The sequence below is a fragment of the Oncorhynchus nerka genome, linkage group LG10 (assembly GCF_034236695.1).
Source record: "Oncorhynchus nerka isolate Pitt River linkage group LG10, Oner_Uvic_2.0, whole genome shotgun sequence".
NCBI lineage: Eukaryota > Metazoa > Chordata > Actinopteri > Salmoniformes > Salmonidae > Oncorhynchus > Oncorhynchus nerka.
Genome location: NC_088405.1, coordinates 63482776 through 63500649, shown reverse-complemented (window position 1 = coordinate 63500649; position 17874 = coordinate 63482776). Strand labels below are relative to the sequence as shown.

The 17874-nt window shown below is 43.5% G+C and overlaps 1 protein-coding gene across 2 annotated transcripts in view; it reads right to left on the bottom strand.

Annotated features, from left to right (window-relative positions):
- The window catches only part of LOC115135806 (THO complex subunit 2-like), a 67184-nt gene that overhangs the window by 35879 nt on the left and 13431 nt on the right, over positions 1–17874 (bottom strand). For both annotated transcript variants that reach the window (XM_065023669.1, XM_065023670.1), the window contains exons 4-15: positions 17367–17418; positions 17159–17229; positions 15319–15440; positions 14587–14720; positions 14094–14254; positions 13577–13669; positions 11675–11830; positions 10404–10576; positions 9913–10108; positions 9736–9777; positions 9452–9582; positions 5430–5531 (exon numbers count right to left, since the gene is read on the bottom strand). In XM_065023669.1, coding sequence (XP_064879741.1) covers positions 5430–5531; positions 9452–9582; positions 9736–9777; positions 9913–10108; positions 10404–10576; positions 11675–11830; positions 13577–13669; positions 14094–14254; positions 14587–14720; positions 15319–15440; positions 17159–17229; positions 17367–17418 — 1433 coding nt within the window. The remainder of the gene's footprint in view (positions 1–5429; positions 5532–9451; positions 9583–9735; positions 9778–9912; positions 10109–10403; positions 10577–11674; positions 11831–13576; positions 13670–14093; positions 14255–14586; positions 14721–15318; positions 15441–17158; positions 17230–17366; positions 17419–17874) is intronic.

Here is a 17874-nt window from a genome sequence, read left to right as displayed (position 1 = left end):
TAAATTATGTGGCACCACTGGTTTGATGGTTAGGCTAGATTGAAAAATATTATTTAGTAGAACAATTTACAACTAATGAACTTGCACTCAATGGTTGCGTGCTTCATGCTGATACACATTTATCAAAATTATATTTTGTTCCCACTCTCACACAACATTATTGACAAAATTATACTTCGTCAACAAAACTAAGGAAAGGTACATTTTGGGCAGGAATCCATACTTTTTGTGCCCTATATGGAATTGGTGATTCAGAGTTTATCCCATGTGCAACTCTGTTGTTTTTGTCGCACTGCTATGCTCCATCTTGGCTAGGTCGCAGTTGTACATGAGAACTTGTTCTCAACTGGCCTACCTGGTTAAATAAAGAAGAAATCATTTAAAAAACTAAAACAAAGTAGGTAGCAAAAGCACCACCACCAGGGACTCCTTTCCTACTGTGGTGCTGCACAGTGCACTGCACACACACACTGTATACATGATGCAGGCCAGGGACAGGCACGACACATTCATTAACTTCCTTGTTCTCGTCTTCGTTAGCCACCTTGTATTGACACGGAGCAGTGGTGACATGCCACTCAGCAGAGCTGTATCCATATCAAAGGGTATGGTTAATGACATCCAGGCAATGTTCCATTTTCATGATTAATAAGCACTGGACTAAAAGCACTGACATCCTTCAGTTAATTACACAAGCCTAAGAAGCAAATGTATTCAGTAGCAGCAACTTATGTAACAATGGTTTGTACAACATGGGGCTAGGGGCTGGTGAGAGGGAAAAGGACCTATGAGAGCAGGGCAGGGCAGCAGGCCAGAGGAGCAGGGTTAGAGTGCTGCTATGCTAGCCTCATAAATCTGACATGGATGGGAGTAGTCCACTTGAGTGCATCTGCAGAGCAATCTTCTCTAATCCCCCCACACCCCCTGCCTTCCAGAGCTGCAGGATGTCAGCCCTCCATCACCACTTTATCCATTAGTCTCCCCTCTTACAGAATGAACTGTTCCTTCCCCCATCAGACAGAGTGATGCAGGCTGGGTATATTCCCTATCACCAACACCACCACACAGCCTCAGGGTAATTCCTCTTGTCAAGGTGCTCACACACATACAAGCAATCAGTGGCAACAGCTTCACAGGAGCCAGAGCGTTTACAAAACCTGTGTGTGTAGGGGGAGCACAACCTGGCTGGCCGAGCACTATTCCTGCCGGGTGGGATCCAGCAGAATATTGATGACTTGGGGGAAAGGAGGCCTGCTCCATACCCAGCTGCCAGCTTCCATTAAAATTAATGGAGGGACAACCTTTTATTTTCTTCTGTTGGGGGGGGGTAGGCTTAGGGGGGTTAGGGTAGGAAACAAACCATGGCTTCCCAGAGTGCCTGCTCTGTCATACAGTATCACACAGCCCTGAGGTGCTCGGCTTTCTGTGTGGCAGCAGTGGTGGGAAAACCTCCAATGTCCACTGGTACAGTACAGTACAGGGAAACATGAGGCCTCAGGCACAAACATTGAATAAACATGTACTTCCACTCATGGAAAACATGTATCATACAGCATTACTGTGAAAAGCAGTAAATATGAGTAGCAAATACTATATATGTACAAGCTACCATGAAGTGCCATTGGAAATGCATTGGATTTCATTTTAAAGTGACAATCCGGAATTAGTATATTCTATCCTTCAGCCGTTTCCCAAAGCAAGTGACAGGGTGACCACTGTGTTTTAAATCACGAATGCCTCCATTAACGCAATTGTGCCAAATTCAAATACACTAAGGATGTTTTACAGCAAGTGTGCTGATCAGGTGCTTATCATTCCTCATGCAATGAAGACAGTTGCTCTTAGGACATGTGTACAACATTTTTACTGTGCTAAAATATCATATTGCTCTCCAAGTATTACAGCCGTAAGAGATGTGTTGACATGTAGTCCAGATGTTCAGTAGGGTGTGAATGGCTGAACCTCAGCACTAACCCCACAAAGTCACACACATCTGCTATTACGAGTGTTGTACGTGCATGCGTGTGAGAGTGTTGTACGTGCATGCGTGTGAGAGTGTTGTACGTGCATGCGTGTGAGAGTGTTGTACGTGCATGCGTGTGAGTGTTGTACGTGCATGCGTGTGAGAACGTTGTATGTGCATGCGTGTGAGAACGTTGTACGTGCATGCGTGTGAGAACGTTGTACGTGCATGCGTGTGAGAACGTTGTACGTGCATGCGTGTGAGAACGTTGTACGTGCATGCGTGTGAGAACGTGTCTTTTTGGCAGTGGGAGTAAAAATAAATTGAGAACTGGATTAAATGAAATATTACTGGCCCAGTTAGTGATACATGACATGCTATTTTATCAAATCCATTCTCTGTAATTAATATTACCCGATTAAACTAATAATGTAAATGTAATTAACTAGGTAGTCGGGGCACCACGAAAGAATGTTTATAGAGCGGTTGTCTTCCGAATAAACTCTTAAAAGACCTGGTAATCTTTTATAATAGCAGTCAATTAATTATTTACTAATTATGTCATACATGAAAACGTCCTTAGCGGACGGAACTGATATGACGGCTGGTTACACAAAGAAAGGGGGTTGGGTTTGAATGAAAGAGCAGGAAGACTGAGGAACAAAAGGATTGGGTCTCTATCGGACCGTATGAAGCTATGCTATCATAAATACAGAATCTTATGCATTCTAAATAACCTGCCATTTGGAAAAGGAAAACGCAATAAATATTTACTCAGAGCTGTGCTTCGATAGATTGGTCGAAGATGGAAGGCTGTGTTGCCCAGCAGAGATCTCCCTTGTACTTTGTGATAGAACGGATACGTTGTAGTACCGTTGCCGATTGCATGTTCTTTCCTAGCCCACGTTTACAGCTGCTGCTGCTAATAACTCGACGTCTAGGATGTATCACTTCTTTAGTGAATAAGAGTTCAAAGTTCATACCAAGTTGCCATTCTATATTCTGGCTGGTATAGTCACATTCATCCTTCCAGCGTGGCGATCGTTAACTCCACGATGAAATTCACAATTTTAAACGAGTGAGCTGAGTTCACTTGTGAAACCAATTCTCTCATTACATTTAATCTTTTCACAAATAGTTTCATATTTAAACATTTTAATTGCACAACAACTCCATGTGAAACTGATAACTAGAATGTGTCGAATTCCCAAAATGCACTTTATGTCGTCCTATCATCAGTAATAATGTCTCAGACAACAACTGATCTGACATATTCTTTAAGTGCCAACGGATATTTTCAACTGGTTGGATTACCGAAATATGGGCTTCCCAAGAGTTTATTCAGAAGACAACAGCTCTATAAACATTCTTCCGTGGTGCCCCGACTTCCTAGTTAATTACATTTCCATGATTAGTTTCATCAGGTAATATTAATTACAGAGAATTGATTTGATAAAATAGCATTTCATATATCACTTAATCCATAGCAAAGACACGACACCACAAAAGTGACAGAACAGTCCTAGCTGTGCCAACCTAAAAATCACAATGGTAACCATGGCTGCATGTAAGCGCTTCAGCAGCACCCACCACACACACACACTAGGGCTCATACACATTTAGACAGATTCAATTTCACGAATTTCCCATGACTTTTAATCAAATTTCCATGACCAACAATTGGCGGCGTCTATGTGCGTATAAATAAAGTAAAGATAAATATGGTATCAACACTGGGAGACTACTCTCTGACCCACTGTCCTGTCGTTGGGCAAGGCACTTAACCCTCGCACCAAGTAGAACACTTGTTATACAACTGTATACAACACATGTGGTCAACCCTCAGTGGCTCAGTCTGGAGATCTACTGGGTGGGCAGGCTTTTGATCCAGCCCTGCTCAAACACATTAGAGTTCATTTATCAAGGTCTGGTTGAGCAGCTCATTTCTAAAATGTGGTTTGTTAGAGAGAGAATAAAAACCAGTAGCTCTCCTGGAGGATGGTTGACCACCCTTGATGTAAAACATTGCGACATTACATCCAAAGACATTTTAAGACTTTATAAAATAATTAGCTCAAAGATCAGATGGCTATGGTAGGCTACAAATATTTTTTATTCAGCTGAAGCAAGCCCAAACATTTTCTTCAGAAAATTTATATTTTCTTGTTTAGTCATTTATCTTAGAAGTGTTTACATTGCAGGCTGACTAGCATCTATTGAGATGCAATGTCCCATACATTGGATGCCCCAAATAAATTGAAGTATCTACAAAACAAATTATGAATTGGCTACCTAGTCAGTCTGTTTTTTATTGCCTCTCTCCTTGAGCAACGGCCCACTCACACAGACACTCTAAAGTGTCATATTGCAATCCTGGCTGATATGTTTTTTAAACATGTATTTTTATAAATTTCCCTGGCTTTTTGGGTTTTACCATTTTCCAAAACTTTTCCAGGCCTGGAAAACACAATTGTAAAATTCCATATAAGTCTATGCTAGGTAAACCTCCGCCTTATCTCAGCTCACTGGTCACCATAGCAGCACCCACCCGTAGCACGCGCTCCCGCAGGTATCCCTCACTGGTCATCCCCAAAGCCAACACCTTTAGCCGCCTTTCCTTCCAGTTCCCTGCTGCCAATGACTGGAACAAATTGCAAAAATTGCTGAAGTTGGAGACATATCTCCCTCACTAACTTTAAGCATCAGCTATCTGAGCAGCTTACTGATCGCTGCAGCTGTACACAGCCAGTCTGTAAATAGCCCATCCAACTACCTACTGTACCTCATCCCCCTATTGTTTTTATTTGCTTTTTTTGCTCTTTTGCACAGCAGTATTTCTACTTGCACATCATCATCTGCACATCTATCACTCCAGTGTTAATTTGCTAAACTGTAATTTCTTCGCTACACTTGGCCTATTTAATGCCTTACCTCCTTACTCCATTTGCACACTGTATACAGACTTTTCTATTGTGTTATTGACTATACTTTTTTTATCCCATGTGTAACTCTGTGTTGTTGTTTTTTGTCGCATTGCTTTGCTTTATCTTGGGCAGGTCAGTTGTAAATGAGAACTTGTTCTCAACTGTCCTACCTGGTTAAATAAAGGTGAAAAAAAAATGTACCTAAGACAACATAGCATGGCAGCAACACAGCATGGTAGCGACACCACACGTGTATGTGACCAATAAAATGTGATTTGACAACAACATGGGAGCAACACAACATGGCAGCAGCACAAAACATGGTAGAAAAACATTATTGGGCACATACAACAGCACAAAAACAAAAAGGTAGAGACAACGGATGCCTGAAAAGTTTTTAAAAAAAGGAACCAATGAGTCGTGGGTGTAGAAACGTGACTTCTTAGTGCCACAACCACACATTGGATAAAACAACAGGCACTATAAATAACTGGTATGGCGGTAGGTAGGTAGGTAGGTAGGTAGTAGGCAGCGTGACTTACTTCATGATGTATTTAGCTCTGTCCACAGTCTGAGCTTTGACCTTGACCAGCAGTGGGTGGCTGGTGTACGTCTCGTTCTTCCACTGACCGTATAGCCGGTACCTGGGGACCACAGGTAGAACAGAGATGGGTGTGTTAACACTGACATATCTAATAGTACACACACCAGGACCAGCCTGGGACAAGGACCTTTCAATACCAGAATACAACAGGGCGGAGAATAGAACAATTCCTGTAAACCCACATACTCCTGTCTCTGTGTGGGCTTTGCTTTCTCCATAAGATGGACTCAAAACGGCTGGCCAAATGTAACAGTATAACTTTAGACCGTCCCCTCGCCCATACCCGGGCGCGAACCAGGGACCCTCTGCACACATCAACAACAGTCACCCACGAAGCATCGTTACCCATCGCTCCAAAAAAGCCGCGGCCCTTGCAGAGCAAGGGGAACTACTACTTCAAGTAGAGCAAGTGACGTCACCGATTGAAACGCTATTTAGCGCGAACCGCTCACTAAGCTAGCCGTTTCACATCAGTTACACAAACATGTCAGTTCAAGTAAAAAATGGCACCGCTATGATTGTGTGTGTGTGTGTGTGTGTGTGTGTGTACATAGAGTACCAGTCAAAAGTTTGGACACACCTACTCGTTCAAGGGGTTTTCTTTATTTTTACTATTTTCTACATTGTAATATAGAAGACATCAAAACTATGAAATAACACATACGGAATCATGCAGTAACCAAAAAAGTGTTAAACAAATCAAAATATACTGTATTTCAGCTCTGCACACGCTTGGCATTCCCTCAACCAACTTCATGAGGTAGTCACCTGGAATGAATTTCAATTAATGTTCATTGTTTATGGGTCATTGAACAAGCATGGGAAACAGTGTTTAAACCCTTTACACTGAAGATCTGTGGATTTTTACGACTTATCTTCTAAAGTCAGGGTCCTGAAAAAGGGACGTTTCTTTTTTTGCTGAGTTTCTATATAGTACCAGTCAAAGGTTTGGACAAACCTACTAATTCAAGGGTTTTTCTTGATTATACATTGTAGAATTATAGTGAAAACATCAAAACCATGAAATAACACATGGAATCATGTAGTAACCAAAAAAGTGTTAAGCAAATCAAAATATATTTGAGATTCTTCAAAGTAGCTACCCTTTGCCTTGACAGCTTTCCACGCTCTTGGCATTATCTCAACCAGGTTCACCTGAAATGCTTTACCAACAGTCTTGAAGGAGTTCCCACATATGCTGAGCACTTGTTGGCTGCTTTTCCTTCACGCTGCGGTCCAACTCATCCCAAACCATCTCAATTGGGTTGAGGTTGGGTGGAGGCCAGGTCATCTGATGCAGCACTCCATCACTCTACTTCTTGGTCAAATATCCCTTAAACAGCCTGGAGGTATGTTTTGGCTCATTGCCCTGTTGAAAAACAAATGATAGCCACACTAAGCGCAAACCAGATGGGATGGCGTATTGCTGCAGAATGCTGTGGTAGCCATGCTGGTTAAGTGTGCCTTGAATTTTAAATCAGTGTCACCAGCAAAGCACCAGAACACCTCCTCCTCCATGATTCATGGTGGGAACCACACATGTGGAGATCATCCGTTCACCTACGCTGTATCTCACAAAGACACGGCGGTTGGAACCAAAAATCTCAAATTTGGACTCGTCATTTCCACCGGAGAAAATGTCCATTGCTCATGTTTCTTGGCCCAAACAAGTCTCTTCTTATCGGTGTCCTTTAGTAGTGGTTTCTTTGCAGCAATTTGACCATGAAGGCCTGGATTCACACGGTCTCCTCTGAACAGTTGGTGTTGAGATGAGTCTGTTACTTGAACTCTGAAGCATTTATTTGGGCAGCATTTTTTGAGGCTGGTAACTCTAATGAACTCTGCAGCAGAGGTAACTCTGGGTCTTCCATTCCTGTGGCGGTCGTCATGAGAGCCAGTTTCATCATAGTGCTTGATGGTTTTTGCCAATGCACTTGAAGAAACTTTAATAGTTCTTGAAATGTTCCTTATTGACTGATCTTCATGTCTTGAAGTAATGATGGACTGTCATTTCTCTTTGCTTATTTGAGCTGTTCTTGCCATAATATGGACTTGTTTTTTTACCAAATAGGGCAATCTTCTGTATACCAACCCTACCTTGTCATACACAAGTGATTGGCTCAAACACATTAAGAAGGCAATTCCACAAATGAACATACCCCTTTTATCAATTTTCGCCTAAAATGACATCTAAAATGACATAAAATGAAATCTAGCTGCCTGTAGCTCAGGACCTGAAGCAAGGATATGCATATTCTTGATACCATTTCAAAAGGAAACTCTTTGTGGAAATGTGAAATTAATGTAGGAAAATATAACACATTAGATCTGTTAAAAACATAACACAAAACTCAATTATTATTTTTTTCCCATATTTGAAATGCGAGAGAAAGGCCATAATGTATTGTTGCAGTTTCGGGGCAATTTAGATTTTGGCCTCTAGATGGCAGCCGTGTATGTTCAAAGTTTTAGACTGATCCAATGAATCATTGCATTGCTGTTCAAAATGTTGTCAAGTCTGCCCAAATGTGCCTGATTGGTTTATTGATTCATTTCCAAGTACATAACTGTGCACTCTCAAACAATAGCATTGTATTCTTTCACTCGAATAGCTACTGTAAATTGGACAGTGCCGTTATATTATTAAGACACTAACAGCTTACAGACGGTAGGCAATTAAGGTCACAGTTATGAAAACTTAGGACACTAAAGTGGCCTTTCTACTGACTCTGACAAACACCAAAAGAAAGATGCCCAGGGTCCCTGCTCATCCACGTGAACGTGCCTTAGGCATGCTGCAAGGAGTCATGAGGAATGCAGATGTGGCCAGGGCAATAAATTGCAATGTCCGTACTGTGAGACGCCTAAGACAGCGCTACAGAGAGACAGGATGGACAGCGGATCGTCCTCGCAGTGGCAGACCATGTGTAACAACACCTGCACAGGATCGGTACATCCGAACATCACACCTGTGGGACAGGTACAGGATGGCAACAACCACTGCCTGAGTTACAACAGAAACGCACAATCCCTCTATCAGCGCTCAGACTATCAGCAATAGGCTGAGACAGGCTGGATGGAGGGCTTGTAGGCCTGTTGTAAGGCAGGTCCTCACCAGACATCACCGGCAGCAACGTTGCCTACGGGCACAAACCTACCGACGAGACAGGACTGGCAAAAAGTGCTCGTCACTGACGAGTTGCGGTTTTGTCACACTAGGAGTCATGGTCGGATTCGCGTTTATCATCGAAGGAATGAGCGTTACGCTGAGGCCTGTACTTTGGAGTGGGATTTATTTGGAGGTGGAGGGGCCATCATGTCACAGCATCATCGGACTGAGCTTGTTGTCATTGCAGGCATTGTCAATGTTGTGCATTACAGGGAAGACATCCTCCTCCCTCATGTGGTACCCTTCCTGCAGGTTCATCCTGACATGACCTTCCAGCATAACAATTCCACCAGCCATACTGCTTGTTCTATGCGTGATTTCCTGCAAGACAGGAATGTCAGTGTTCTGCCATGGCCAGCGAAGAGCCCGGATCTCAATCCCATTGAGCACGTCTGGGACCTGTTGGAGCAGAGGGTGAGGGCTAGGGCCATTCCCCCCAGAAATGTCCGGGAACTTGCAGGTTCCTTGGTGGAAGAGTGGGGTAACATCTCACAGCAAGAACTGGCAAATCTGGTGCAGTCCATGAGGAGGAGATGCACTGCAGTACTTAAAGCAGCTGGTGGCCACACCAGATACTGACTGTAACTTTTGATTTCGACCCCCCTTTGTTCAGGGACACATTATTCCATTTCTGTTAGTCACATGTCTGTGGAACTTGTTCAGTTTGTGTCTCAGTTGTTGAATCTTGTGTTGTTCATACAAATATTTACACATGTTAAGTTTGCTGAAAATAAACGCAGTTGACAGTGGGAGGACATTTTTTTTTTTTGCTGAATTTATATACGTCTCACCTGTGCTGGTAAGGGAACAGTTTGAAGAGGCCCCAGAGTTCTTCTGACATGCAGGCGTTACACTCCATTAGAGAGAGCGAGGGCAGCAGCACCTGGTCTGCAATGCTCAGGAAACAACTCAGCAACGTGTCCTAGGAGGGAACAGCAGCACATCAACTACCAGAGCACAGACCACAGTGTGTGGATGCATATATTCCATTTATTCTCTGTGCATTCCTCTTACTAATTAGCACAACAAGGCTATTCCAAGTCACTTCTTGGTCTCATTTACTTTGATAACTCACCATTTTGTCCTTGATGTGGTCATTTCTAGCCTCATTTTGGTACTGTAGAACAAAAGAGGACAATTCATGAGATGAAGCCAGAGAATGAGAGGTTATGCCAATTAACGTTCCTTTGGGGATCAATTAAAGCATTACTTATCATCAAATCAAATGGCAAACTGATGGTGGGGCCTGTACCTCTTTCATGAAGCCCTTGCCCAGTCGTACTATCTTGGCAAAGAGGATGGGGTCATGGGAGAGGTGAGGCCCCAGGTAGCAGAGCATGCTGAACACGTCTCTGCGTAAGTCCTCAAAGCTCTCGGCAGGCCTTGGGGCCCGCTTGTTCCTCAGGGGCCTCATCACACAGCCCTTGGCCCCTTTGGGAACCCCGGCTCTGCAAGGGAAACACAGGTGAGACAGGGCATACTAAACACATCAACATACAGCCTCCAGTGCTCTAGTGTGAACCGGAAGTGGTTCTGTTTGTGGTTGTCATTATGTCTGTGTGCTTTCCGTGTGTCCCTACAATTGAATGAAAGGCTGGCATCAGAGGAGGTTATAGTCTGGCTGACTGTGTATGTACACTCTGGCATGTTGTGCTGCAGTATATGTAGGTGCATGTGTGTGCATCTCTTTCTTCCACCAGTGTGTGAAGAGCACTAAGTGAATCTGTGGGAGCGGGCAGGCACCTGCGGTACAGCGGCTCCACAGTCAGGTGCAGCAGCTGGCACAGTGCCAGGGCGATGGCCTTGTGAGAGGTGGCGTAGAAGGCAGGCATCTGGTCCATAATGCTCTGGGCATGGTGCCAGTCTCCGATCCTCAGCAGCGCTTCCAGCAGGCCCAGCTTCTGGTTATCAGGAGGCTGAGCGGAGAGGGGGACATACTGATACTGTGAATGTGTGTGTGTGTGCTTGAGTGTGTGTGTGTGTGCGTGTGTTTGAGTGAAGCTCAGGGCAATTGGAGCAACAGAAGCAGTAGTTAGAGAGCAGCTCTTCCTAAGTCCTTAGTTTATGACTGTCAGTAATAAACTAGCTGAGGGATCTCACACAGTACAAAGCAGGCCCATTAAAAGAGGTTACGGAGGATTTGCAAACACAAAGCCTAGTCAGTAAATCCAGAGACGTCATTTACTCCAGCAGCAATGGATGGGAACAAGGAAGTGTAGAAATCCCTCATCCTATCTGACGCTGCACTTCATTTGTGTGTGACTGACACAACCAACTGTGACACAGCACAGTAACAAGGCAGTGCTGTCAGGCAGAGGCTGTGACCGTGGGATGAGAGAGCGAACTAGAGGACGAGCGGATATTCTGCTCCTTCAATGTCACACCGTCTTCTTTTCACGTCCAGGCTATTCTCAAAATGTGCCCTCATCTCACACTGTGGGGTTAATTTTGAAATGTTTTTTAAGCCACAGCAAAACTATTGTTGAAACAGATATTCACGCAATTTAGCATTAGCATGACGTGGGCACCCAGTTGACTGAGATGCAATCTGACAATCCGGAGCTTGGGCTGGAGGCTGGAGTTATTTTAGAAACATGGCCCACAAAAGCCTTCAGTGTTGCTATTCGTTAGAGTTAGCCTGTGGAATGGTGATAGGGGGTGGAGAAGGGGGCCGTGTGGAGTCTGTACGTTTAACACGTCTGTGGCTGTGGCCTGACCGCTGCAGCGCTACCTAACAGACCTCCTCTGGTCCATCAATCACTGCCTGTACAGTCCTCAGTAGCACGCTCTGCCTCAGACAGACACTGATTAGCACCTCGTTAACACACACACAAAAATAAAGCATTTCCTTTGCCTTCAGCTACACATTGAGGCAGCCTTACAATGACTGGGATTCATCATGGAAAACAAAGATGGAAGTAGTGCTTTAGTACAGAAGCAGAACTCAAAACGTGCAGACATGTTTTTCCAATGGTAGAAATATATGTTGAGTGATGGCCATGAGATTGCTTTACCTTGTCGTTCTTCTCCTCCTCTTTCTCCTTCTCTCTCTCCTTGTCCTCCATCTTCTCGGAGGGCACCACCACCATGGTGAGCTTGCGGGCGATCTGCTTGGCCTCCGTGATCTCTCTCTTGTGCTCCTCTACAATGCTGGCATCCAGTGGCATCAGCTGGGAGGGCAAGGCAGAGGCACAGAGGACAGGACAGACTCAGTCACATGTCAGGTCACAGCTTACAGTACAATGCGATTCCATTTTCTTATTGGATCACCTGCTGCACAATCGGGCATTCACCGAGGACAAACAATGTTAGTCTTAAACCTTATACAGTGCATTCGGAGAGTATTCAGACCTCTTGACATTTTTCCACATTTTGTTAAATTACAGCCGTATTCTAAAATGGATTACATTATTTGTCTCATCAATCTACACACAATAAAGCAAAAACAGTTTTGACATTTTTGCAAATATATTAAAAATAAAAAACAGAAATACCTTATTTACATAAGTATTCAGACCTTTTGCTATGAGACTTGAAATTGAGCTCAGGTGCATCCTGTTTCCATTGATCATCCTTGACATGTTTCTACAACTTGATTAGAGTCCACCTGTGGTAAATTCAATTGATTGGGCATGATTTGGAAAGGCACACACCTGTCTATACAAGGTCCCACAGTTGACAGTGCATGACAGAGCAAAAACCAAGCCATGAGGTCGAAGGAATTGTCCGTAGAGCTCCGAGACAGGATTGTGTCGAGGCACAGATCTGGGGAAGGGTACCAAAAAATATCTGCAGTATTTAATGTCCCCAAAAACACAGTGGCCTTCATCATTCTTAAATGTTTATTTCCCCCAATTGTTAGTTACAGTCTTGTCCCATCGCTGCAACTCCCGTACGGACTCGGGAGAGGCGAAGGTCGAGAGCCATGCGTCCTCCAAAACACGACCCTGCCAAGCTGCACTGCTTCTTGACACACTGCTCGCTTAACTCGGAAGCCAGCCGCACCAATGTGTCAGAGTATACACCGTCCAAATGGAGACCTTGTCAGAGTGCATGCGCCCGGCCCACCACAGGAGTCGCAAGAGAGCGATGGGACAAGGAAATCAGGGCGGGCCAAACCCTCCCCTAACCCGGACGTCGCTGGGCCAATTGTGATCCGCTTCATGGGTCCCAAGATTAAACTTTTTGGCCTGAATGCCAAGCGTCATGTCTGGGGGAGACCTGGCACCATCCCTATGGAGAAGCATGGTGGTAGTAGCATAAAGCTGTGGGGATTTTGTTCAGTGCAGGGACTGAGAGACTAGTCAAGATCGAGGGAAAGATGAACGGAGCAAAGTACAGAGAGTTCCTTGATAAAAACCTGCTCCAGAGCGCTCAGGACCTCAGACCGGGGTGAAGGTTTAGCTTCCAACAGGACAACATCCCAAGCACACAGCCAAGACAATGCAGGAGTGGCTTCGGGACAAGTCTCTGAATGACCTTGAGTGGCCCAGCCAGAGCACAGACTTGAACCCGATCAAATATTTCTGGAGAAGCCTGAAAATAGCTGATCAGCAACGCTCCCCATTCAACCTGAGACGATCTGCATGTAGCATCATACGCAAGAAGACTTGAGGTTGTAATTGCTGCCAAAGGTGCTTCAACAAAGTACTGAGTAAAGGGTCTGAATACTTATGTAAATGTGATATTTCAGTTTGATAATTTTAAAATCTAAGAACCTGTTTTTGCTTTGTCATTTAGGGGTGTTGTGTATACTGTAGAATGATGAGGGGATAAATACGATTGAATACATTTTAGAACAAGGCTGTAACGTAATAAAATGTGGAAAAAGTCAAAGTGTCAGAAAACTTTCCGAATGCACTGTATATAAAATTATATTTATACGTGAGACAAAGTGTGAGTTGAGAGATGCTTACATGCACATAGAGGTCCTCCAGCTCTATGAGTTTGTGGTGGAGGAGGGCGGCAGCAATGTGGTAGAGTGAAGTAGGGGTCTCTTCATTAGGCTCCTGGGGGAGAGAACAGTCAGAGAATACTCATTATGTACTGAGAAACAGCTAACGGATGGGGGGTCTAGTACAGATCAATATAGAAATTGCCTCGGCTGTCCTTTGATCCCCAACCTGGAGCTAAAGGGTGTATTCCAGTGCCGGGCAGCATTACTATTCACACCTGGTCTGACTGCACCATTTTTCCTCATTCCTGCAGGTCAAGGGAGAATAGCTGGAGAAAATTCCAAACCTGGGCAAGACTTATGTTCTCATCAATAAGACCTCAAAGTCTTTTCATTTAAATTGTTTATGGATTTCTCTGCTTCTTGTGCAGGTAGCTTCTCACAAATACCCATTTGTACAGTTTCTATGTGGCAGGTTTCAGACAGGCTGCAGAGTGCAGACAGTCAATGTCCAGTGGGGAGTCTGCTCTCTCTCTCACCTGGTTGAACTTGAACTTGAAGCCCAGGATGTGGCAGAGGGTGAGGGGTTCACACATGTAGGACTTGATGAGGGGCAGGAAGAACTCATCCTGGTCAGAGCGACACTCGTACACCTCCAGGATGATGTCCAGAACGCGGTTGGGGTCCAGGTTGAAGCATCCTGCAGGGTGGAGACGGGGTAAGTGTACAAATGACATGCGAATAACTTGGGTACCAAATATGGAGATGTGTTATGTAAATCCTATTTGGGAGTCTAACTGGTCAGGTGCTGTTCTGCAACTATTCACGTCCCAGGTAACATTTGAATCCTCAACTTAAACTGTAAAAAGCACTTCTGCCAAAATTCTTATCTCCATTACTTTCAGGGCTGATCTCAGAAATTATTCATAACCGTCACAGAAAACACACTAAATCAAAGAGTGCCACAAGGGGCAGTTGTGTCTTGGCTGTAGAGAATGTGATGACAATGTAAAATGACGAGGGGTTTCATACCTATCAGGGACTTGATGCTCTCTAGGACGATGTGGCTAGTGATGTTGCCTGAGAGGTCTTGGCCCAGCTCAGTGATCAGCTTGGCATAGCCCTCATTCTCTTCCCTTAGCAAGTTGAACTTCTGCTGCTTGTAACTAAGGGGACAGAGTTGAAAATAATATATAGGAGGCCACACACTACACAACCATGAGACAATTTTAGGCCCACATTTGAATGTGAATGAAATTATTATTTATTGTGTCTCTAGTGTATTACAGAATAATATAACAATATACGGCCAGAATGAACATGTATTGCAACAAAGTAGTGTCTGAACAACAGCCTGCGAGAATATTAACAACTAAAGTAATGCAATTATCTACATTCTGTGCTGACATTAATTACATTTGGCATTCATAGCAAAGCTTTCATCCTATAGTGTAAATAGTCACGTATTAAACACTACAGCCACCGGCTGTGAGGTGGATAAAACAGGGATGGAGATGCAACCTTGGGTTAACAGCCTCTCCAGCACAGTCAGCCCAGCTGAGTAACAGATGTGCCCTGACCTATCCTGGGGATAACAGCAGCTAACCCAGGTTCTGGAGGGTGACTATGAGGGTTTTAACCTTTAACACTGTTTTTAATTTGGCTACTTGGACAGACCAATTTACTACGCTGTTGACCTTTTGACACTGAACATTACCAGATTTTTGCTTTTTACATATGAAAGTAAGTCACTGCTCCACTTACAATAGCTTGGTCTTGATTTTGACGATTTTCTGGTTGAACTGATGGGCTTGCTTTATGAGTCCTAGGGACTCCAGGGTCTCTGGGTCCAGTCTCTCCTTCAGGATGGCATCTGGCACAAATAACTGACAGAGAGGGCGGGAGGAAAACAAACAAGTGTCATACAAAGACTGGTAAATATATCTTATATGGTTATGAATGATAGCAAATTTAAAGCGGCAATCAGCAGTTGAAACAAAAACAAAGTGTTCTCCCGGGGGCTGGAGAAACAGAACTACTCTTAAATTCATAAACAGAGCGACGGATGCAAGTACTGACCATACATGATATCAACATGTGAGTAAGACCTTTAAACATATCAACATTCACAAGGCGGCGGGGCCAGACGGATTATCAGGACGTGTACTCACGAGCATGCGCTAATCAAATAGCAAGTGTCTTCACTGGCAACCTCTCCCTGACAGAGTCTGTAATACCTACGTTTCCAGCAGACCCCTATAGTTTTTGTGCCCAAGAAAGCCAAGGTAACCTGCCTAAATGACTACCACCCTATAGCACTCATGACTGTAGCCATGAAGTGCTTTGAAAGGTTGGTCACGGCTCAACACTATCCTCCCAGAAAACCTAGACTACAATTCACATACCGATCCACAAATTACGCAATCTCTATTGCACTCCACACTGCCCTTTCCCACCTGGACAAAACAGAATGTTGTTTGTTGACCAGAGCTCAGCATTCGTGCCTTCAAAACTCATCACTAATCTAAGGACCCTGGAACTAAACACATCCCTCTGCAACTGGATCCTTGACTTCCTGACGGGCTGCCCCCAGGTGGTAAGGGTAGGTAACAACACATCTGCCACGCGTGCTTAGACCCTTCCTGTACGCCCTGTTCACGCATGACTCCAACACCATCAATAAGTTTGCTGACGACACGACGGTGGTAGGCCTGATCACTGACAACTAGACAACTTATAGGGAGGTCAGAGACCTGGCAGTGTGGTGCCAGGACAACAACCACTCCATCAATGTGAGCAAGACAAATAAGCTGATAGTGGACTACAGGAAAAGGTGGGCCGAGCACGCCCCCATTCACATCAATGGGGCTGTAGTGGAGCGGATAGAAAGCTTCAAGTTCCTTGGTGTCCACATCACTAACAAACTATCATGGTTCAAACACACAAAAGAGTCAGAGAGGGCACGACAACGCCTATTCCCCCTCAGGAGACTGAAAAGATTTGGGTCCTCAGATCCTCAAAAGGTTATACAGCTACAACATCCTGACGGGTTGCAACACACCATAATTTGCAAATAAATTCTTTAAAAATCCTACAATGTGATTTTCTGGATTTCTTTTCCCATTTTGTCTGTCATAGTTGAAGTGTACCCATGATGAAAATTACAGGCCTCTCATCTTTTTAAGTGGGAGAACTTGCACAATTGGTGGTTGACTAAATACTTTTTTGCCCCACTGTATTTTGGATTCTGATGGGATACGACAGTTGAACAAAGTTAATGATGCATATATATAGGAATCCATTTCTACATACAGTATCATTCATAAGTTTTTTTTATTTATAGATGTAGCAACTGCTAATTGCACCTTTAACATTTGTGAAGAGAATCAAACATTACTATAATATTCTAAATTCAGAGCCAATTAAAAAAAGTTTGTTCTTATTTAAGCTTGAAACAAATACTGTGTGTTTTGGCCTTACAATGGGAAATACAACAGACAAAGGTTGAGTTTTGTTTGAACAATACTACCACCTAGTGAAAGTTTGACATAATTTCATGATAACATATTTTTGCACCTGCAGTAAAAAATTGAAATAAACCTACCAGACATGCTCCCACTAGCTGGGTGTAATGGTCGCGTTTGTTTTTTTCCTCCAAAGAACTGGTCTCTATGTCTGTCAAAAATTAATTATTAAAACATAATATCATGATAACATTACAGTAATTCGCCAACTGATTAAAAACAAAAAACATTTAGGCATACAAATTGCAAATGACTGTCACAATATGCCCAAACTGGAGTTATACCCACCCAGTATACTGAAAACATCTGCTAAAATGGATGGCATGTCATCGCGCAGTTCCTGGAAATAAACAAGAAATCAGAAGCATTCAAGACATACATTATTAAAAAAGGTAAATTCTCAATGACTTTTGTTTGCTGATAGAGAAGTTCCATACGTGTCATTTAGCTTTCTTTACAAGCAAAGCACAAGGTTCAGTCTGAGATTAATGAATTGGCTGGTGAGCAAAAGGGAACACTGTTTTCTTCTAGCACAGGTGCAAGTGTACCTTGTCTGCAGTAGTGGAAAAAGTCCCCAAACATCATACTTGAGTAAAAGATACCGTAATAGAAAATGCCTCAAGTGAAAGGAAAGTCACCCAGTAAAATACTACTCGAGTAGAAGTAATGTATTTGCTTTTAAATATACTTAAGTATCAAAAGAAATTGTAATTGATAAAATATACTAAGATATCAAAAGTAAAATTAAAAGTATACATCTTTTCAAATTCCTTATATTAAACAGGATCAGACGGAA